General features: G+C 41.8%; 1 protein-coding gene and 1 long non-coding RNA gene across 2 annotated transcripts; both read left to right on the forward strand.

Moving 5' to 3' along the window:
- The first annotated feature begins 3,777 nt into the window (after window positions 1–3,777).
- Window positions 3,778–6,829, forward strand: LOC105939206 (transmembrane protein 230b). The gene is made up of 3 exons (XM_036133889.1): window positions 3,778–4,125; window positions 6,282–6,404; window positions 6,498–6,829. Exons 1-3 carry the CDS (start codon window positions 4,030–4,032, stop codon window positions 6,636–6,638), a joined length of 360 nt encoding a protein of 119 aa, XP_035989782.1. The 5' UTR covers window positions 3,778–4,029; the 3' UTR covers window positions 6,639–6,829.
- Window positions 6,830–12,058: 5,229 nt separating this feature from the next.
- On the forward strand, window positions 12,059–23,052 carry LOC118561683. The gene is made up of 3 exons (XR_004930226.1): window positions 12,059–12,549; window positions 19,155–19,250; window positions 23,019–23,052. It is a non-coding gene; the product is annotated as an uncharacterized LOC118561683 (long non-coding RNA).
- The last annotated feature ends 405 nt before the right edge of the window (window positions 23,053–23,457 follow it).

A 23,457-nucleotide genomic window follows, 5' to 3' on the forward strand; every position in this document is an offset into this window, starting at 1 on the left:
CAAGATGAAGTCATGTCTGAAAACATGCAGGAGGGGCGGCAGCGTTAGTTACAAATAGATCAATCCATCACTCTGACTCTATTCTGGCTCCATTCATTGTGAATTCATGACTGTACAATAATTGCAAATTTATCCAGTCTGGCAGATTGTTTCAAGGCCATGGAGCAGACAAATTAAATGCCACGTTTCTAAATTTGGACCAAGCGGAAGGGGCGAGCAGCTCGTTCATTGACCTTGAGTGTAGGTATTGAACATCAGAGCAAGGATCCAGAACAGATAAGAGGAGGGTTATTTAGCGTACAAAAGGAGGATGCACCAGCGACGCGGCTTTGATGTTCACCAGGGAGCAGGGCCGATACGCAGTCATTGAACATTAGCCTGAAATGATTAAGGAAGCAAAGGTCACAGCTTACCTCTGTTCTCAACGGTGAAGATGGCAACATGCACATGCAACATGTCTATTAATTATTTATCAAGCAGACATTAATACATTGTGTATGGCTCTGTATGAGCTCAGTGCAAAACCGGACGTGTGCTCGGTAAAAAAGAAATCATAAATAAATATCCCTTGAACTCTTTCACATTTTGTTATATCACAACCACAAATTAAATGGTATTATTTAGGGATTGTTGTGATAGACCAACATTATTTTTGGTGGACGGCTTGTATACGTTTTTACAAAATAAAAAAATCTGATAAGCGTGCCGTGTGTATTTATTCCGCCCCCTTATACCAACGCCGCTGAAGAAAATCCCGTTCAACCAATTAGTTAACAAACAGCCTGATGAAGACCAAGAAACACAGCTGACAGCTTAGGGATAAAGTTAAAGTTGTTTCACCGTCCAGAGAGTACAGCAGAATTCATCACCTAACACCAAATCGGCACCCACCATAAACTGACACACCAGGCAAGGAGAGCATCAATCAGAGAAGCAGCTAAGAGACTCCTGGTTGCTCTGGAGGAGCTGCACAGATCCACAGCTTGGAGAAGGCTGCCATTGAAATAAGCCTCTAAGCTACAAGCTTTGCGAGAAATACAACATTTGGAAGAAGATACATTAATCAGATTGTTGGTCCGCATACAAGGTGTGGTAGAGAGTTAGCACTGCACATCCTCCTGAATCCATCATTCTCATGGTGAAACGGGGTGGGGTCAGCATCATGCCGTGGAGATGCTTTTTGTTTCAACACTGGCAGGGAAGCTGCAACTTTTAGGCTGAGTTGGAGGTTCGCCCTCCAGTAGGAAGACAACCCAAATGTTTAGATCACAGCGCATCAAGTCACAGAATGGCCCAGTCAAAGTCCAGATCTAAATAGAATTGAGCATCAGTGGAAAGAGTTGAATGTTGATGCTCATACACTCTCCATTCAATCTGACTGGCGTTGAGCTGTTTTGTGGAGAAGTATGAGCTCGTGTTTCGGTCAAGGTTTGCAGAGACACGCCCCGAAAGATTTGTAGCTGCGATTGGAGCATGTATTAACTTCTTTTATGTGTAAAAGCTTTAGGAAATAGTGTAATTTTCCCTCCGAATGGCAATGATGCAATACTGCGTTGGTCTTTTTAACACAATTTCAACAAAGCATGTTGAATGTCATGGTTGTAACGTTTTATTTTAACGGTGTGTGAATTCTTGTGCATTATGATTATTAACAAAAATGGTTATATTTGCAGATAAGCTCAGATACTGAACAATCCGAGTGAAGTGCAGATGAATTGTTTTAGGGCTTATCTTCTCCCTCCTGAGATGAACAATACGACTGTAAACTATAACAATGCAACTCAAGGTCAAGGTCAGTATTTACGCTTTTCACTCTTGACTCATTCTGCCTAAAGCGGAGGTTATATTTTTGAATATAAGTACCCACGCTTAATTGTTTATTTCACAGCAACGGTCGGCAGCTGCAATCTTTAGTTGCTAACTTATTTAATCTTTAATCCTTCCAAGGGTTTGAGAAGACATGATGTGCCTTTGTTGATTCTAGCACCCAAACAACAACCTTTAAGAAGCCCAAACTAATGTTGTTTTTTAAAAGTAATAATAAAAATTGTGTTTTGTTGTATTTAAAAATATTAGTAGCTATTCTAATTACTAAGAGTGATTCATGGCATAATTTGATGACTGGTAAAAACCCAGGAGACAGATGTGTCCTTTTTGAAAGGACATGATGCTGTCAGCTGCTTAATGCTGGCAACATATGTAATTATGTAATTTTTATCAAGTGAAAAATACTAAACCACTTATTTTCCGTATCATATCTTATTCTCCTGCATGTTTGATGTGATGTGACTTTAGAAGATTCCTTATAGGTGCTGAAATACAACCCTTGGATGATGCATAGCGTGAGGTTCAGCTTCAGTTTCATGAAAATGCGTCAAATATCTGCAGAGTGGAGAGAAACTCTATCATTTGGGAACACACAGTGATTGCAAAGCTGTCCTGGGAGAGAGAACACCTCGGGTATTGAACATCCACATAAGAAAATTAATCCTGACACTGCAGCGTCACCGTTCTGACCTGCGCGCTTTAATGAGACGCGACCGCACCCTCTTGTGGAAGAAACAGGAGAGTACAAGTCACTTCCTGAAGTTTACAGGTACACATTTATGTGTCATCCATTTCAGAAAGTCAAACTCAAAACACATATAGGCTTTATTTCTTATGTTTTTAATTGTTACCACTTTCAGATCATGAAAACCCAAAATTTCTTTGTCTCAGAAAATTGGAAAGCAACATAAAATTGACAAAAGGGATTATTTAAGCAGAAGACTTATTTTATTGCACTCAATCCGTGTGTGTGCTTCATTTTGCGCAAAATACAGCATCAATGTGGCATGGAGGCGATCAGCCAGTGGTTCTGCTGAGGTGTGATGGAAGCCCAGGCTGCATAGACAGCAGGCTTCGGGTCATCTGCACTGTTGGGTCTGGTGACGCCCTTATTCCTCTTGACAATACTCCTTAGATTCTTTGTGGGGGTCAAATCAGGCTAGTTTGGAGGCCAATCAAGCACAGTAACACCATGGTCGATGAACCAGCTTTTGGTACATTTGGTAGTGTGGGCAAGTTCCAACTTCCAAGGCCTGCTAGAAGAGGATATCAGTATCTCCATGAAATTTTTCAGTCGTGGGAAGCTCGAAGTGCTCTAAAATTTCCTGGTAAAAGGCTGGGCTGACTGTGGACTTCAGAAAACCAAGTAGACCAATACATTGCATTGACGCAGTGACTCTTGCAAAGGAGGCCCAACCAAGAATGAAGTGCATAGATATATAGATATAAGCATACTTTTCAGAAGCCTAACATTTCTGGTTAAAGTGTCCCTCTCTATTGATCCTATGTAATCTTCTAATCATCTGAGACACTGAATTCTATTTTTTTCCTCAAGCCATTAACATACAAATGAAAATAAATAAAGACTTGAAAATATCTCAGTCTGTGTTACTGTGTAATGAATCCATTTAAGTTTTACTTTCTGATGAGTGACAAAAATACATAACGTTTTTAGGACATGCTACACACACACAACTCAGATAGATAGATAGATAGATAGATAAATAGATAGATAGATAGATAGATAGATAGATAGATAGATAGATAGATAGATAGATAGATAGATAGATAGACGTGTAAATTAAAGAAGATTAAGCAATATATTTGTCTTTAATATACATATATGTATATTAAAGAAAAAATATATAATGTTCACTGTTTAATGTAGCATCTACCTAATGTTTTTTAATATTGCGTATTGATGACGTCTACAGCTGCGCATGCGCAAAGTCGCAAATCCGTGACTCGTCAACGCGGAAGCTCCTGGTACAACAACACCTCCATGATTTCTTCGACTAACGTGTTGTAGAAAGCTGGAGTCTCTCTGTTGCAGCTTCAGGGTTTGTTTTTTTTACTCCGCTTTAACTCTCGTAGCTTCTGAGGGGGGAAACATGGCCGTCGCACCGTTTATTATTCTGTAGCTCTCCCTGCCGTTAAAGCGCCGCCGGTAAAGTGTAACGACTTCCCGAAAAGCTGAAGAAAATGCCAGCTCGGAATATTGTGTCCCACGATCCTCCCAGCGGCAAAGTGAGGTACTCCCGGTTAGCCACGGATGATGACGGCTACATTGATTTACAGGTGAGACACGCATGACTTGGTGAGATTCACCCCCTGATCTCTATTTAGTCACTGGGTTGCTGATTGGCCGTCGCTGTGAAGCCACCAGCCGCCATATTGGTACTCCCTATTTTCCCCCAGTAACTAGGGAATATGTGCGCTACAGCATCGAACAACGATGATTTTCTCATGTTCAGGGGGGGCTTAAGACTTTTAAAATGTCAAATGGCATATACTTTTATGCTGTGTCTGTGCATTAGCCTTTAAATCTGGCATAGATTTACAAAAGAGCTAAATTAATGAAGCAATTTAAGCACTCCACAGAGTTTCTGTTTCTGCACTAGAAAAATCACAAATTTGCAAAATACACACTCAAGTGTACATGTCTATACATTACATACACAGCGTGTGTCTGCACACATAATAATAATAATAATAATAATAATAATAATAATAATAATAATAATAATAATAATAATAAAATTGCAAGTAACAGTAAACAAATTACCAAAAATATCTTCAATGATGTAATGATATACAGAGTTGCGGTTCTTGTTGAGAATTTGCACGTACTTGATACTGTTAGTACATCCACTGACTGTAAAATTACCTATGAAACGTCTTCCCACAGAAAACTGCTTGTTGTTGCAGCCAAATGCTATGGGCTTCTGTGAGAATAGGGAGTAGCAAGATGGCGGCCAGTGACTTCAGTATTTCGGGCCAATCAGCACTCCAGTGAATAAATAGAGATCAGTGGATTCACCTCCTCTCTGTTGTTGGGATAGTTCCACTTTCATCTGTCCTCCTTCCGGTCACATTATAGGTTGTTGTAGTTAACATCTCACTGAAATTTCAGACAAATAATTTATACGTTTAAGAGCAGATTGTGAACCGAAAGAACAAAACTTGGGCACCTGAGCCTTTGAAAAATTTTATTTTTGTTTTTTTACTAGCACATGCAAGTGTTTCTCTGGTAAAAGTACAGCTGTGTGACAAAGTAAGGCTTTTCATTACAGATTTTCCTGAAATGCAGCGTTTTTTTAAACGCCTTGAGGGATTAAAAACAGCTCACTCTGCTCTCTGTGTGTTTGAGTTGGTTACATGACAAAAGGTAAAAGCTGACCAGCTGCCACGCGTCAGAGCTTGAACTGGTGCGCCACTGTTTATATTCCTGACAGAACTCTGTTGGTTCCCATGCATGTCCGCCACTCGTCAACTGAGAGAACACACTGCTTTGTTTGCATCCACCTTAAAAATCTTAAAGAACATTTGCATGTATAATTGATTTCAACTGTATCATAAAACACACTGTGAAGTAGAAATTGCTGTATTTTCTCTTTCTCTCAAATTTGTGGTCTCAACTCGTCCCTTGTGCATGTTGGAAAGCTTTCGACGAGGCTACCAGCTTCGTCGAAAGCTTTCCTTTGGACTGGAATGACGGCAGTGATGGGTTCTACAGTAGCTGAACTGGTTGGATTGGGTCTGATTAAAAATCCCAGAGGCAGCAGGTGATGCAGCAGTTCTGGAGGAAGCATGGCTGGGACCTGAAAGTCATCTCAACAGAAACCCATGATATGGTTTTTCTGACACCTTGGATTAAAATATTCTCTCAACATCTTAGATGATGGAATCTGGCCAATGATGTGTGATCTGGTCTTCTGATCATTCATAAAATCCATGAAGTGTCCTCCTGATTCAGCCTTACTGCCCACCCCGACCCCTTAGATCAGCTGATCCGCTGCTACTGACAGTCCCTAAAACTAGCCTGAAGCTCAATCAGACAGGCCTCCTCTTTTCCTGTTTTTAAATCTCTTTTAAAAACTGACTTTTTTTAAAATACTCTTGCCATGAACCTGGTTTTTAGCTTTCGATGTTGTGTGTGTGTGTGTATGTTTTTAACTTGTTTTTTTAAACCTTTTCTTGTTTTAATGTACAGCACTTTGGTCACCCATGTGGTTTTTAAAATGTGTTTTAGAAATAAAGCTGATGGATTGATTGATTGACATAATATGGCATGCAGAGTGAGGTTAAAATCTGACACGCTGCTACTGCTATTCCTTTTCTGGCCAGTTTCTGTTTCCAGACGATTCCTGTCTGTCTCTGGGCGTTGCGTCAAACTTGAACGACTTCATGTGTGACAGAAAAGATTTTAATCGACAGTTTTTCTTCCTCTACAGTTCAAAAGGAGCCCACCCAAGGTCCCGTACAAAGCAATCGCCCTCGCCTCGGTGCTCTTTCTCATCGGCTCCATCTTAATCGTCATCGGCTCTCTTCTGTTGGCTGGATACTTTGGAGTTACCGTGAGTACTTTTTTTTTTTTTAAAGCAGGCTTTTTTTGTACAGAATGTAGCAAGCAATATTTTAAATTTAAAAAAATGTACTACATGTTCCAGAATTCTGACCGAACAGTGCCTGTCCTGATCATCGGCATCATCGTCTTCCTGCCCGGTATTTACCACTTACGGATAGCTTACTACGCATCAAAGGGCTATCCAGGGTACTCCTATGATGACATCCCAGACTTTGATGACTGAAACGCACCAAAGCTTTAGCTGCAGCCTTGTTGCCCTCGCATGCACTCATTTATCGCTTGTAATGAATTTATAAAAACAGCCTAACGAATCATTTTTGTAAATCGATGTTCTTTGTGTAGGTGTTATGTCTAGTTAGTATGTGGACGTCTTTGTCTATCTTAATAAATTATTAAAACAATCCTTTAACTATTCATTTGCTTAATGTCTTTTTTTCATGACTCAAGTGGACTACCTTTTTAGTGTAAATTATGTTTAACTTTCAACCAACATCATTGTTCTAAAAGTTTGTGTCAAATTGGTAGCTTTTATAAAGCATGAAGTGATTTATCATAATCAGGGGAAGTAGTTTGGCCTGTAATATGCTTATATGTGTATATTTCAGAAATTAGTTTCTCACACTGATTCTTTCTGTTTATCAGCTAAAGCCTACCTAATTTCCAGATTTGTTCTTTTTTTTTTTTTTTTTCTTGGAGGATTTCATGTGATTAATTCGGATCCTTTGATCTCCATATGGTGCACCTGGTCCCTCTGAGTCAGCATTATCAAACAGGGAGCTACTAAAGCAATTGCAAGCCTTTCCCCCCCCCGTCTGATCTCTGCTTTCAGCTTGTAAATATCCATGATTTTGAGGCAACCTGACAAAAGACCAACCTCATTTTGCACCGCAGGACATCATCGTGTAAGGACGTTGCTGGTAAAGGGTGGACTTTTCTAATCCTATCAGATGCGAGGCAGCCTGCTGCTCTCCAAAGGGATAATTCAAGGATGCACCCTTGCTATTAATTGCAACCCCTTGATCAATTACCGACCCCAGCATACCTGGTATTAGTAGGATCGGATTATGCGCCGTAAATCAGCTCAGGAACTTTTTATTCCAACGAAAAGGCTGTTTTTATTCTCATTGACCACTCACAGCATCTCTTAAGGAAAGCAAGAAGCACACTGTCTAAATCAGCCACATTACAGTAGCCTGGAAACTAAAATAAGATGGAGGCAAGAAGATTTTGGAAGCTTGAATTTAAAAACCAAAGAGTGAACAGCGGTTATGACTGAATTTTATTTAATTGTAGTTTTTCCTTGTTTTTTTTTGTTTCGTTTTTAACACGTGTTCAGTTAGAAAAAAAAAGTTTTTGTAACAATAGGATAGTAAAGCTTTCATCATTTCATAATTTTTGCATTTTCTCACAACACCATTCAGCACCAAAGAGGATAAATAACATGGAAATCCTCCTTTACCGTCTGTTTCTGTGCAATATTAGAACTGGTTGGTTTACCAAGGATATTTTGGTTATCCAGCTCATGTTTGGACTGCAGAGAGCTCGGCTTGGCTAATCTCGTTAAAGACCACTTGAGAAATAAGTATGATGGATGTACAATAACTTTGAAACTGGATTAAATAAAAAGTGAGTTGAAAAAAGAAATAACTGAGGTTATTTAGCAATTTGTTGCAAAACGGGTATAAAGGTGTGCTGCAATTTTGAGTTGGCAGTGCTCTTTTTCACTCAAAAATCAGTCTCTCCAATATATTGATCAATTGATCCGTTGTCTTTACCTGTTATCCACGCAGTTTGGCATAGTATCTATCTGCAGTTATTACAATGTTTATGTTGCCTGTTTTTAAAATTCTCATCACTTTGTTTTTTTTTTTTTTTAGAAAGATTGGTAATAGTGTTGTTTCAGCATCAGAATCACAATTGTAATTTTATTTCATTTGGTTGGTCTTTTCCTTGTGTTTATTTAAATGCCCTTATGTTCTTTATTTAGCTTTTTTTTTTTTTAAATAGTAACAGGCTGGACACAAAAAAAATATTTGCCTGTAGTGACAAAATCAGAATCCATTTATTTACATTTTCATCTACACTCCTATCATTATATTACTCAAGTGTCGTACTGTGTTACAGCGCAGAAATTCAAGAATGCAACCAGGTTTTCTTACTTTCTTTTATTCATTTTTAATGGCTTTGCCTGTCTTTGTTATTTCGTAATTTCTTATAGGCTGGAAATATATACATTTTTGCCTGCTCTGCTAAAAAAAAAAAAAAAAAAAAAAAAAATTCTTCCATTTGCCTATTCATTCATACATGTTCCAAATTTTGGTTTTACCATTCTAACTCTTTCACACTTGGTATAAATTATCTTAATGTCGGGTTTGTTCTTGTCACAGAATCGTTGAATAATAATAAATTACCACTGAATTGCGTCCAATCATCCAATCCTTTGATACACAAGTTATTTGGCGTGTTTACTCGGCGGGGATGTTTCTGGTACATTACCGCCACCTAGTGGTGGAGTTCCCGGCTCCTGATTGGCTACTTTAAATGTAACGTAAAGGACCTCTGTTCCTTATTCACTTAACCATCTTCAACATATGTCTCAACATGGCAGAGCTTTAAAAGTGAATGTAAGGTAAGACAATAAAAAAACAGTTTGTAAATGTTTGGTTTGTGTCACAACAAACAAAATGTGAAACTACACAATGTTAGCCGGACTCAGAATAACTGAAGCATATTTAGCCAATAGCTGGTTTAGCTGGAGTGACCAAAGTTCCCCTTTTGCCCGGACGTGTCCGCTTTCTGTGCCGGGCATCTGGGAATGGATTCATAGATAAATGAAAATGTCCGGTTTCCATCGTTTTTTTTCAACGGGACGATGCGTGGAATAGGACATCCTGCCCTTCGTGGGACGTTCTCCCGAGCTGCCGGGTGGTTCTCGGTACGACAGCCGGGCTTCCCCCCGTAGGTCCTCCGCTCAGAGGCGGAGCAGCGGGGCAGCAGTAGAGGGTGTTTCACCTTTCATGCTGCATATTGTTCTAAAAAAACATTTAATATATCTCAAAATAAGCTGATACTTGGGTCAAAACGTACACAGAGCTGCTTTTACTGTATTCTTTGACCGACCCCTGCTTCAAACGCTCTACGTACAATCCTACCGGTCCTCAAAAAAAGCCTCCATCTCTGGACTAAATGAGGACAGACCTGTCGCTGACACCTGGACAGGTAAAACTAGGTGTTGGCCAGTCTGAAGGACATCACAGGACCCTTGCTGGACTCACCCAGATCACATCCAGCACCCGGACTATCAGCAGAGGTCGTTTTTATTTAGAAAATAATTACTACGTCTCGCCAGCTTCAATTATTTTATAATTTTTTCTTTTAATATATATATATATATATATATATATATATATATATATATATAAGAAGGTCCTGGGTTCGAGTACACCCCTGGGTCTATCTGCATGGAGTTTGCATGTTCTCCCTGTGCATGCGTGGGTCCTCTCCGGGTACTCCGGCTTCCTCCCACACTCCAAAAACATGACTGTTAGGTTAATTGGCTTAGGTGTGAATGGTTGTTTGTCCTGTTTGTCTCTCTGTGTTGCCCTGCGACAGACTGGCGACTTGTCCAGGGTGTACCCCGCCTCTCGCCCAGTGAACGCTGGAGATAGGCACCAGCAACCCCCGCGACCCGCATGAGGGATTAAGCGGTTTGGAGAATGGATGGATTATATATATATATACACACATATCTATCTATCTATCTATCTATCTATCTATCTATCTATCTATCTATCTATCTATCTATCTATCTATATACACACATATCTATCTATCTATCTATCTATCTATCTATATCTATCTATCTATCTATCTATCTATCTATCTATCTATCTATCTATCTATCTATCTATCTATCTATCTATCTATCTATCTATCTATCTATCTATCTATCTATATATATATATATATATATATATATATATATATATATATATATATATATATATATATATATATGGTGGACAAGTTAATTAAGTATTTATTATTATTATTACTATCATTATTATTATTATTGTGCAATTTGTTAAAAATGTATTTGCCTGATAGCACTTCAGTTGTAAGGATTGCTTATCGTGACCGTAAACGCTGTAATATGTGATAGTAAAACATGAAATAAGAATAGCTTAATCACAGGAAGCTGTGATAGTGTCATAATTTATTAATAGTTGTGGAATGCTTCATTGATAAGGACCGCAGCCCCTGGGGGGGACACACTGTTTACATCTGTAAGAAAGGCGTCAGATGGCGCCTTGTTTTCCTTTTGTTACAGTCAGTCTCCAGCTTCTCACAGCGAAAGGCGCTTTTGTTTGAGGCGCTAAAGCGTCAGCTGCGGCAAGTTCCTCAGCAACTGAGGGATGATTGACGGAAGTAGATTTTTGTTCTTTCAAAGTTAAAGCATTATATTATCATGCAGGAAAAAGGAGCTATGTTGTGCTTTTATTGGAACTCTGTTTGTGACTACGGATAAATTTGACTTTAAACATACTTTGGTGGCGATAGACCTTTATTTTATAAATGAAAATTAGATGCTGCTAAGTTAAAGGTAGGCAAAAAAATATGTCCCCTCTAATCATCTGTAAAAACATAGTCCATAAAGATAAAAACGTGTTTTAGAGCAGATGTGGCCATTTGGGACTTTTTTTTTTTTTTTTTTTTAATTTATTTATTTTTTTGCGTGGCACCTGGACCACAACTCAACTGTACACCAAATTTGGTAGTTGATCTAGATACCCTTTTTATTTTTAAAATGGGGTAAAAATCTTACTGGGGCCATGCCCTTCATAAGAGATGCAGACAAGCGCATTTTTGCTAGGAATTTAATTTCAACGTAAATAAGATCGCAAACTCCAATAATTTTACCAGAGAGCACCAGCTCTCTGGTAAAGCTTTGCCTCTGGGATGTCAGGATTAGGTCTGTCAGACAGGTTTTCAGTTTGACTTCAGCTTAAGCCCTCTGTTGGTTGATAAATTTCTTCCTTTTGTTTTTAACACATTACCTCTTCCATTTCATCTAGTGGTCATTCAGCACGATTTGTTTTTCCAGTCGAGAGCTGATGTTTTCACAGGAACCCTTACATTTTTTTTAGCACTGAATGAAAATCTCTTCTTTTATTTGTTGTAGCTTATTCATCGAAAATAGTGCAATCTACTGTGATTTTTAGAGTGATTTCTAGAGTGATTCTTTTCAAGCTGTATGCAAACGAAATTTCGTTCCATACACACTTTGTGCATACAAAATGACAATAAAGATATCTATCTATCTATCTATCTATCTATCTATCTATCTATCTATCTATCTATCTATCTATCTATCTATCTATCTATCTATCTATTCATTTTAGTTCAAAAGTAAAATAAATAAATAAATAAAAAACGCCAAGTCACGAAAATGACTGAAAAAAAAGCAACAATCACCTAATAATTAGGACTGAAATCGTCACAACAGCCGATTGGGAACCTAAGGTTTGTATTTGTGCTGGCGCGTTCACGGGACGGGGAAAGCTTTTATTTTGAAAGTTTTAAAGGGGAAGTCCCGTGGTTGCGCCGGTGTGCGCGGCGACAGGAGCGCGTGCAGCCGCCGTAGTAGAAGGAGGGACGATGCTAATGAGGAGGGACGCGCCGGCCGGGGACAGTGAGCAGCAGCGCTCCCACCGACCCTGCGGCGGCGTGCTCTCCTGACGGACGCGCACTGGATGCTCCACGTCGCCTGGAAGACGCCTCTTCTGATTTAAAACGCACCGGAAAAAGCACTTTGCGCGAGTTTGGACTGAGAAGAAGTGAAATGCACTGCTAGGAAAAGTTTGTGTTGACTTCAAATGGGCTGAGATCGGATGCAGATTGTAGCGAGGAGGGGAGAAAAAAAAAATCCGATTTTCCTGAAGACGCAAAGAAGTTCGCGGGACGTCCGATCAGCATGGAGGAGCGCGATTAAAACCAGTTTAAGGTGTTTTTTTTGTTGTTGGTCTAAACTTGTATTTAACCTCAATTTAAAGGAATGGACAGTTAAACTCTGCCTAAAAGAAGAAGAAGAAGAATAGCATCCATGGATTGAGAAAGTGGACCTCCAGCGAACGGTAAGGTGCAGGCGGTGCTAAAACGCCCTCTTCCAGGAAACCCCCCTAAAAAACACTGGTAATGATGTCAATCTGGATCCCTGCAGATCAATATGACTTCAGCAGTCCTTCAGATTGACAGCATGTTGTGTTTAGCCATTTAAATCCTGTCTGCTTTCCTGATCTGTTATGTCTTGCATGTTAATGACTCCACATTTTAATCTTACTGTAGCATTGGATGCTTTTCCACAGCCTAAATATTCTCAGTAGCCGCCATGCTCACAGTCTTACCATTGTTTTAAACGTGTTGTTGTTTTGGGCGTATCACATGCACTACCTGTAATCTCTGAGCGGACCCTTTTTACATGTTAAACCACTCTAAAGAGGTTTAACCGTCTGCATTGCCCCTTTAAACCAGGAGCTCAGCTCCCTGGATTAAAACAAGGAGAAACTGACTGCTGTGCTTACAGTATGGGAGTATATTTGGGTTTTTAGGGCCCTCCTTCTCGTGTGGCGTTAGAGGCCCAGACTAATACAAAAGATGCACCTGTTCAGTTCAACAGGAGATCTGGGTGGCTTGGTGTTCCAGTTTATCCGCCTGCTGCTCTGTAAGGCGCAGCGCTGTTTTTCACACAAAGGCCTGCAGCCGTCTTTTTGCTGTTTGAAAATTGTTCTTTGCTCCGCTGTCCTGAACACTTTACTGAGAAACCCGCTGTTCTCTCGTGTGCTTGGTGCGCTGTGTGTATATATTCTCACTCCCACTTCATTTTCCCATCAATTAGCATCTGTGTTTATTACTTATCAGCTCGATTGCCTTTGACAATTTCAGACTAAGGTATAATATGCGTGCTTTGTTCTAAAAAAAATGGATCCCCTGTAAAAAAAACAAACAAACCCAAAAGCATCTGTTTTTTTTACCATTTATTACAGATACGGCTTCGAATTGCTCTTGAATTATTTACGCACAACAGCAGGAACCTGTGTTTCATTTGGAGTCGGCGTTAAAGCCAGTATCATCCAAGGCCTGGAGGTGCTTAAAGCCTGTCCACGTGAACAGCTCAGGTGTGGCTCGTAGAAAGCCCTGATATTCTATCCTGTCTATTGCATTGTTTAAATAGTGAAACTAAATGGCCAGGGGTCAGCTGCAGACAGGCTGACATGCTGGAAGAAAGTGGCTGGTCTTAGAGACGTCTTATTTATGAGCTGAATAGTTATGATTACTCCTGATTTGTGGAGCTATTATAAAGGAGAACTCTAAGAAATAAAGGATGAAATACATTCAGACATGATCCAGCAGGGAAGAAGTTAGAGGTTCGGTTCATTTCTCTAGCTCTAAATTGTAACAAATCCCATCTTAACACACTTACAGGTTCACTTCATATCCAGGAATCTTGGGTCTAGACATGGATTTGTTTCTGGTGTGCAGGTATAATAAGGTTAGAACATGTTCTGCTTTTAAAACTGCTAAAATGTTCACTCCATTCCTATGTTGCCCCGTCCATTACTCTTATTAACGTAACACTGTTTTAATGTAGGGATTTTCAAGATATGAGTGGCACGCCCGTGAAGCAGTCAGCTGCAGGTTGACTAGCTGAGTAGATAGCCTGACTAGTTAACCAGCTGATTACAGGAGATTATATTATTGTACATGCATTACGCCGTAAAGACAATAATACTAAAAATGTGCAATCGCCTTTTCAAAACCTGTAAATCCATCGGGTGTTAGTTTTACGTTTATGCTTAAGTGTAGATATTAAAGTCAAAATCACTGTAATAATCAATAAGGTATTTTATGCAGGCAGCTGTAGAACTGGTTTTTCGGTTTTCCCTTATAAATAAAGGCATGCTTACATTCTTCTTTTGAAGTTTTGCTTAAATGCAGTGAAAGTGAAGTTATCATGCCATTAGAATCTCATACCGGTCCTTCCTTGTATAGATCCAAATCCAGTTAATAATTACAATGTAATGCAATCATATTATCTCACTCCAGTAAATACTTTCTAAGACTACCAGTATAATGGTGCATTACAATCACAGTCAGTTCATCTTATAATACCGGTTGCTAAAGAGTTTATCGAAGGAGCTCCGTTCAGCATTGAGTTGTTAACTTTGCAGCATCCCGAGTAAGCATGTGGCGACAGTGGAAAGAAAACAGTTATTTTTTCTAACAAGAAGAAACCTCCAATCTATTAGCAGCTGTCTGCCACGCCGTATACCTAACGCGGTTTTGTGTTCTGCACCTCGGTTGTGTCCTGTCTGCGAAACGGCGCGTCCATCACGCCGTAAAGAGGAGTATAAAGTGAAAGAAATAAGCCTCATTGTGTCAGCGTCCAATAAATTCTGCGCAGTACGTCAGCACGTTTGGGCTAAAGTTCACGACCTCACATTTTAGGGCTTCGGTTCGCTTTACAAGACTAAACTGCTTCTGAGAGTTATAGCCGGCGAAGGAACAAAAGCCCGGGACATAAAAGGCCGACGCTATAGCGGCTTTGCTTCGTTTGAGCCACTGTAGATGAATGTAGATCATGTGCGGGGGGGAGAGAGGGAAAAAAAAGATTCAATCAGTCTACTCAGGCATGAAGCACATGGGCGATTTACCGGTGCAACGCGAGGAATCAGAGTTGCACGGGAAAACTCGGACGGAAGAGAGAGGCAGAGTGAGGAATCTGAAAGCACAGCGAGCAATTATTGTTAAACCCCCGTAGTGGCACATGTTAGCGTATCAGCCATCACTGCTAATCCATATGCAGTGGGTTTTCCCCGGGAGGCTGGGACTCCCCTCCCGTGCCATGCCGACTGGGCGCTCGGCTTATTTCCTCTCCGTTAAAACAAGCGTCAGTGGGTTTTCCGAACTAGGTTGCAGTGCCGGGGGGAACTAAATCCATGCATTGACTGCTCTGCTCTGGCCGACCAGTCCGGCGTTTTGGGACCAGTCACCGTGTTAATAACGGTGATCTGCCTTGTTGGAAATCTTTGGTTGAGCGGTCAGAGTTTCTGTAACGCTCGTAGTCGCCGCAGCACACAGGTTTGTGCGGAGGCCGCGACCTGTTAGGATTAGGAGGGATTACCAAGAGAGTAATACTACTGCTTATCAGGCCTGTATCTGTCACTGGCATCACTGACGGGCCCGCTTAGGTACTGAGGGATAACACATGCTCTCTCTCGCACACACGGGGTCAGACGGCCAGTTTAATGGTCACTTATTAAGAGTAAAAGCCCGACGTACAACTCGCCCAATGGAGCACGATGCAGACATGCGTTGGTCAGGGGAACGTTTGAATAATGGCCGTTGTAGAGGTGACTTACATGGAGAGGTTTAGCCTACCCGCTGTTAAATCTGACAGGGTGCAATCAGCTTCTTACCCGGGCGCGACGCTTTTTGCTTGTCCTCAAGCGAGAGTATGGCAAGGACCCACAAGACTTAAGATAGACGTCGTCGCTGGAGGGTCTGCTCAAGGTGCAGATGTCCAAAAAAACGTGCAAATCTGGATCGCTTCGTGGACTGTACCCCCGAATTTACAGAAACAGATACATTGTGGTTGCACAGAGCTCTTCTTTTTTTTTTGGAGTCAGGCCGAACGTTTAACATCTGCAAGTGTTTATCATCGTGCTTCTTGCTGCGCTTCATCAGGCAAAGACTAAAGATCAGTCAGTTTGAGCGTCACGTGTCGTCGCCCTCCTAAAGCCCGAACATCGCATTAAAGCTGCCCTGCCGGTGAGGGACCCATGCTGTCTCCTCCAGAAGAGTCCCTGGAACACCCCCCCCCCCCCCCCCCACCGGCGGGGGGAGACCTTTGTGACTGGATGTAGCTGTGATTGATCACTGCACAGCTACACCGAAGCACGCCCTGGATAGGTCTCAACAGTTTGATCTCTAATTCAATTAAACTATTAACACTCCAAACAGGAGGCCAGGATTAGACTGGGTGTTACAAATGTGCCGTCCAGAAGGCTAAGTCATGCTGAGGTCCAAAGCAATTTGTGTCAGTAAATCCAGTCCAGTTACATGGTGTCAACATGCACGCTTCGGTCTGAAATATCTGTCGCTGAAAGAGGATCTTCCTCCTGGTTTAATGGTGAAAAAACCCAGGAGACCTGTAAGAAATTTGGCCTATGTTTGTCTTTATATGCCTTTACTCTGATACCCTGAAATAAAAGGCACTTTAGTCCTTTTATTTCAGGATTTCTGGAATTATCCAGCTTTTCTGTGAAGACCTCAGAGGTTTGTTAGAAGAAAAATTAGTGAACAAACAGCACCATGAAGAACCAAGGAGCACAGCAATCAGATCAGGGAGAAAGTTCAAAAGAGAAAATACAAGCGGGGTTAGTTTGTAAAGCTTTGTACGTCTTACATAGCACTGTGCTATGCATAACAGAGTCTGGCACAGCGACAAACCTACCCAGAAGACATTGCGGTCCACCGAAGGACCACAGGACCGGCAAGGATAGCGTTTATCCGGAGCAGGCCCAGTAACTCTGCAGAGAGTCACAGATCAGTGGGAGAACACGTCTACCCGATACATGTTTGTGGTTTGTGGACAACACAAAACTCTTTAAAACATATGTGGTGGTAACGTCATGCTTTGGGGTTGCTTTTCTTCTACAGGGCCAGTGAAGCTAGTCAGAGTCAGAGAGACCGAGGTGCAAGTCCACCTTCCACCAGGACAACAACACTAAAAACACAGCCAGAACTACAAGGGGCTGGTTTAGATCCAAGCACATTTTTATGTTAGAAGGGTCCAGTCAAAGCCCACAGCTAAATCCAGTTGAGAAGCTTAAGAGTTTCCACCCAATCTAACCGAGCTTCAGTCATTTAGCCTGAAGCATCGCCAAACGCTCAGCATTCCCGGCGTGCAAAGCTCGCTGAGGCGTACCCCACAGAGGAGCAGCTGGAATTGCATTAAAGGGGGATTCCTGCAAAGCATTCTGACAAATACAAATGCACGCCTCGTTTTTCAGATTTTGTTTTTTGGTTTTTACTTGTTTCCAAGCTTTGAGAACTATTATCTTCTGGTGAATACTGTTGCGAGGCACCTCGTGTTGCTTTGGAATCATTTTATGCGTTCCCTCTGAATTTAATATCAAGCGTCCTCTGGGGACCCTCGAGTGCACATGCCAATTATAATGGCTCTGCTCTGCTGCAGGAGGAAATAACCTGCTTGCCTCTGTCCTAAGACTGCACCTGCAGACAGCCCCCCCCCCCTCCACAGTCTTTCCCTGTCTGTCTGCACTAGCCTGTCACGCCGTATATTCTGGTGTTGACACATATCTCCGAGTGAAGGAGGCGGAGACGAAGCTGATTTAGATTGTCCGATGCTAGAAGGAAGCTTAAATGGCAGAAACACTGTAGATGGGACTTTCTGCACCTGCATACCCCACGCTGTTAATAGAAGTGAACCGGACAACAGGAAAGAAAAGATGCCGTAACGTGCAATCACTTTCCGTCAGATTTTAGCCCGCTGGAGGTGACGCATAAAACAGTTTGGATTTGCACCGATTTGTTGTTTATCTCCGGAGTCCGTCGAGTGGCGTGCTTATTTCAACATCCCCGAGGCAAACCGAGGGTTGTTGAGATGAACCCTGGCTTTTTTTTTTTTTTTTTTTTCATTTCCCCACAATGAATGTGTTTGTTTTGCGTAAATGGCCGCTAAGCGATCAGATGTCTCCTCAGCCAGATCGCGGCAGGTCGGGTTTGCATTTGTGCGTTGCGTCCTCGGTCGTGTCCTGCCCTGGCGTGTGACGCGCCGTCCTCTGCGGCTGCTCAGGTGAACTCTGAGCAGTGAGCTTGTGTCGGGGTGCTGAATAAAGCAAAATTAAGGGAAAGGGTTGAAGGAGGCTTTCGTCATGTTTGGAGGGCAACAACATTAACTCGCCTCCAATCCAATTTGAAGCGAGGGACCTCCGCGGGAGCTCCAGCTGTTTCAGACTTTAGAGTAGTTCAACAGTTTTCAGTGGAGTCCGTCTGTCGTGCTCATTAGGAGATAGAAATCTGAATATTTTGTCGTTGGACTCGTTTGAGTCTTTTGCGCGTCAGGTCATCAGAGGAATCTTACCTGATGCTGCTGTGAAGCAAAGAGTCTTAATGTAAGTCTAAGTCAGCTTGGCCTCCAACAGAAGTCTGTCTAGGCTGCTTAAGTTCCTGTTGGTAATATGATAACATCTGCAGTTGGGAGACTTACTTTTTAGTGTCGGTCCCGTCACCTGTCCATTCCTGTTGCCCTATTTAGAATCAGAGCAGACATCATGGATGAGCTGGACCAATCCCAAGCAACAGGTTAATCTGTACAAACACCTAGACCCTTGAAGAGGTCTTCCTCGTCTCTAACACCCACACTTAAGTCCCAAACATCCACAGACGCCGAGCCTCGGCGCATTTTAATGGTTGTTTTAAGATTGGCTCAGTTTGTCTTAATCCAATTAAAAAATAAAAAATATGTTTCTCAAAGAATACTCTTATGTCTCATCCAAAGCACATCTGGAATGTAATGTTATGCTTGGATAATGTGCAGACATCGACTCCAGGATTACATTTGTCTGAGGAGGGGTGTGTGAGGGATGTGGATCTGTCAGGGCTGCCAGAGGCTTTCTGCTGAAGGCTAAACAGGATGTACGGTGTTGTTTTTCAGACTGCGAGATGTGTGGAGGAGAGTGACGGACGGCCATGGGACTGGAGAGACGGTGGCTTCAGGCTGTCACCACTGCTGTAGCCATCTGTCTGCTAAGTAAGTATGCTAATGCAAATATGGATTGGCTGCATTCATTATTCATGCATTTCCACGTTTCGTTTCTGTCTTGGTGGCATTGTCCAGCATTTGTGGTAAACCAAGCGTCTACGGTCTAGATTTCCAGAGACAATCTGCACAGCTGGATCACTTTCACTGATGAGGATTGTGTTACATGATCACAACGTCCCTGTCTGGGTTTCATTGTTTGTCTCCAAAGAGTTTGAGGAAACACTGAGACGACGTTAGAAAATTAGCTTAAAAGCTTTGCACAGCAATATAATTTGATGACATGCGTAATAGAGCAGCAAAAACAGCAGTCGACGTCGCAATGTGTCCAATATTGCTACCCAAGGCCTTCTTGGGTGCAATATTATATTTCCAGAGCTGGGACTTTCGCTCTGCATATAATAATATTTTTTAACTTTTGCCAAGAGATGCTGAAGCTCACGAATATAACATATTGCTTTTTGTGGTTTAAACATCGTATTGTTGATTTTCATACCCAGACCATCGCAAAAGCATATAATAAAAAAAACACTGAATTTAATAGAAGTTTTCTAGGGCAGAATATTATTTTATATAGCTAGTCTATATTAGCCGGTTGATTAGTTGGGCTATCTGCTCATGTAGCCTTGCTGCAGTCAGCTGCTTAACATGTTGCCCAGCTGGCCAGCAGTAGCTTTAAAACAGCGATTCCTACACTAGATATTGAGAAGTTGTGCTCCTGTAGTTCCTACGCCTTGTCTGTTTGGGCCTCGCAGATGAAGGGCAGCGCTTCATCTGCCCTTCCTCTCGCGAGGAAGGGCAGCGCTGCATTACTGCATGCTTAATACAGTTGAAGAAAATGAATTACTCCAGCAATTTCGACCTAAAAACGTGGGAAATGTTGGAAAATGCTGGTGAAGATTCTCAGTCATCCAGGTCGTGGTCATTCCAAAAAAAGTAAAAAACAAAGCAACTGGACTTGTTTTCCGTAGTTGAAGACGTTTCGCTTCCTCTCCAGGAAGCTTTCTCAATTCAAAATACGAGTGATCAAAACATTGTTCCTTTAAGCCAGGCCAATAACAACCCTAACGACTCCTCGTTACAGAGGAGTGGACCAGTTTCTGTTCAATCTGCTGGCTTAATGACTTTAACGACTGCCCATTACTAAGGGGTGGACCTGTTTCTGTTGTATTTGCATGTTATCTAAGCCATTGCAAGGCCTTTGTTTGGCAGTAGTATAAAGCTTGGTACTGCACATTACTCCAGACTTTTTGAATTGAGAAAGCTTCCTGGAGAGGAAGTGAAACGTCTTCAACTACGAAAAACAAGTCCAGTTGCTTTGTTTTTTACTTTTTTTGGAATGAAATATTTTTGCCGTTTTGAAGCCATTCATCTCTAAAGCCTCGGTTAGAGTTGAGTGAGGTTTAGATTTGAAGCTATCGTCTCAGTTTTAATACGTGCAACATTGGCAAAGGGAGTGCTTGGGTGCCAGTCAATATGGTTAGGGTAATATTTGACAACAATATTGCAATTCCATGTTTTTCCTAATACTTTTGCAGCCCTAACCTCGGCATACCTGGATGCCAGTAAGCTTCCCTCGCCAACATCGTTACATAGGATCAACAAGCATTTGAGATGCAGTCAGAGGATGCTGTTGATCCCATGGATGCAGACGGTCCGCCTGTACAGGTCATTTATCAGCGCGGTTCCCATCGTTTCACGTCGGGGAGAGAGTGAAGAGGAGGGGCCGCAGCTCAGACGCGAGTGGACAGAGAGAACGGGACAAAATCCAACTTAAACAACATACTCTGGGTGTGTGATTTAGATCATCCTGGATTTATGCTACCACACAGCCCCCAGACCCCCCACCCCAGGCACACACTTCTGTGTGTGTGCGTGTTTACAGAAGGGGGGTGCTGGTATGGGATTGATCGTGCTGGTCCACAGACCATGTGTATACCCCAGGTGAGAGGTTGGCTGGACCCAAACACAGAGGGTCCTGCTGCATCAGAGCGTCAACCCCTCCTCCTCCTCCTTTCCTCCCTCTGAGATTAAAGTAATCACCAGGCCAGATGAGTAGTGGAGCAAACACAGGCGCCCAGTGGAGCACACACCCATGTTTAGCACCGACAGCCACGGAGATAAAGGAGGGGAGGGACGGATCCTTGGTCCAGGGTGCACTAATGGTGGTTGCAGCTACACAATCTTTTTTACCAAATGTCCGCATGATTTGGTTGCGAATGCCCTCTGATGGCTTTTGTCAGTCAACTCAGCAAGCTGATCTGTGAACAGTTTCGGCCAGGATCATCGCGTGACTTTACTTTTTGTAACCGTCTTATATGGCCTTTCTGGAGCAAAGGCGGTGAGGGATTCCCGTGAGAAAACCTTTAGTGAAATATCACAGCATTAATTCAAAGAAATTTAAAACAAACTTGTTACATGGCATGATTGCTTTTATTTAAAACAAAAACCAGCAGTAACTCCCTGCGCTGCTTGAAATGATAAGATACATACAGATTTAGTACAGAAATGGGTAATTAGAGTTTCTAAAATCAGGCCCTTTATGGCCAATAAAGATTTCCAGTTTTCTTTGAAGGCTGATCGGACGATTCCCGATTTAAACGATAAAATGTAATTTAAAAAAAGGGCTGCAGGTTGTTCGAAGTAGCTTTATTAAAGCCCCGCAAAGTGCATCAAAGTTCATGCTGTTGCTTGATGAGTTTATTGGACACAAATTTTGGAAGTTCTAAGTAGGGCTTGGCAATATGAACCAAAAATAATATCCCGATACCTGTAGGCTGAATGCCGATATACGATATTTATCTCAATATGTTTTTCTTTTCATAAAATGATTAGAAAAATACATCTCTGAATCAAAGCTTTATCCCAAATGTCCCACAGGCAACATTTTTGTACAACAGCTATAGATAAATTAGAAACAGCTGAAAAATAACCTATCAAAGGGAACACAGACCATCTCAATATAAAACTATATAGTCTCATCTTACATCTCTTTTTATAAATCTCATGTTTTGTTTTTTAAATCTTGATGTATTGCCCAGCCCTAGTTCTAAGTGTGGCCGCATTTATTGAATCAGAGTTTCAGTATTTGACTTTTAGATCACTGACAAACAAAACAAAACAAAAAAATGTACATTTTTGTTAAAGATTAGATTTATTACATGGACAAGACTTAAAAAATAAGCACCACCAGTTTATTTGTAGCTATCAGGTTCGGCCTTTTCTGCTGTTCTCCATGCTGATTAATTAGTCGGCTGTGTGCTCAGGTAGCCACCCTCACAGTGATACAGTGATTTGCAATATATTGTTCTGCCCTGTTCCACTAAATAATGACTCTCGTTTTGCATAACCAGAAACAAATATTTTAGCCAGCTGACCGACAGTGTGCAGCAGACAGAGGAGAGACAGGGACACGGTGAGCTCAGCTCTTTCTTCGCCATCTGTTAAGAGGGAATATGTTGGTTTTTTTTTCATCATTTTATATACCTTTTCCCTTTTAAAATCCTTAATCCGGCCCCTTTAAATAGCCTATTATTAGTGGTCAAGTTCTGTTAGTAAATTTGATCCATTCTCCCATAACAGTTTTCACAGAAACAGAACCCCTAGCCAAACGTTCAACGCGTCTGATCCTGCTCTTCTTGAGGCCGTGACTTCCTTGAAAGAGCGTCTGTAATTTGTCCGGTTCCTGTTATTGCCTCTGGCGTAGTTGCACAGATCCACCCAGGACGTTGCGCTGATGACATGCCATTGTGGTTCCAGGTGTGTCTCGGGGTTCGGCATCGCTGGTCCGTGCAGAGGGGCGGCTCTGCAGAGCTGGACTGCAGTTCTGACTCCCACCTCCAAAGAAGCCACCACCCCGAACCTCTTTCCCTTGCACGTCGTGGAGTGGGTCCGCCTCGGCTACAACGTACCCGTTCTCATCAAATTCGGAGTGTATGCTCCTCGTGTTCATCCTAATTATAAAGGTAAGCAAAGGCAGCTTAAGTTCCTTCACGAGGTACAACACTCCTGCCCGTAGACCTAATAAAGCTGTTTTTTATCTTGTGAGAACAAAGGAGGCCACACTGGTATTAATGAAGACTTAAGGAGGGAGAAGTCGGTTGTTGAAACCCTACCCCAGATATAAATAATCTAGCCAAAGCAACTGTCCTGTAATTCAGGTGTTGTTCCTGTGTTTGGAGCGTGCGTTTTTTTACAG

The sequence above is a fragment of the Fundulus heteroclitus genome, unplaced genomic scaffold (assembly GCF_011125445.2).
Source record: "Fundulus heteroclitus isolate FHET01 unplaced genomic scaffold, MU-UCD_Fhet_4.1 scaffold_695, whole genome shotgun sequence".
NCBI classification, from domain to species: domain Eukaryota; kingdom Metazoa; phylum Chordata; class Actinopteri; order Cyprinodontiformes; family Fundulidae; genus Fundulus; species Fundulus heteroclitus.

Bases quoted from the DNA above. Each gene is read 5' to 3' on its own strand.
- LOC105939206 (XM_036133889.1), top strand. From the start codon at position 4,030: ATGCCAGCTCGGAATATTGTGTCCCACGATCCTCCCAGCGGCAAAGTG. The intron at 4,126-6,281 runs GTGAGACACGCA...CTTCCTCTACAG, and splicing joins ACGGCTACATTGATTTACAG to TTCAAAAGGAGCCCACCCAA. The intron at 6,405-6,497 runs GTGAGTACTTTT...TACATGTTCCAG, and splicing joins CTGGATACTTTGGAGTTACC to AATTCTGACCGAACAGTGCC.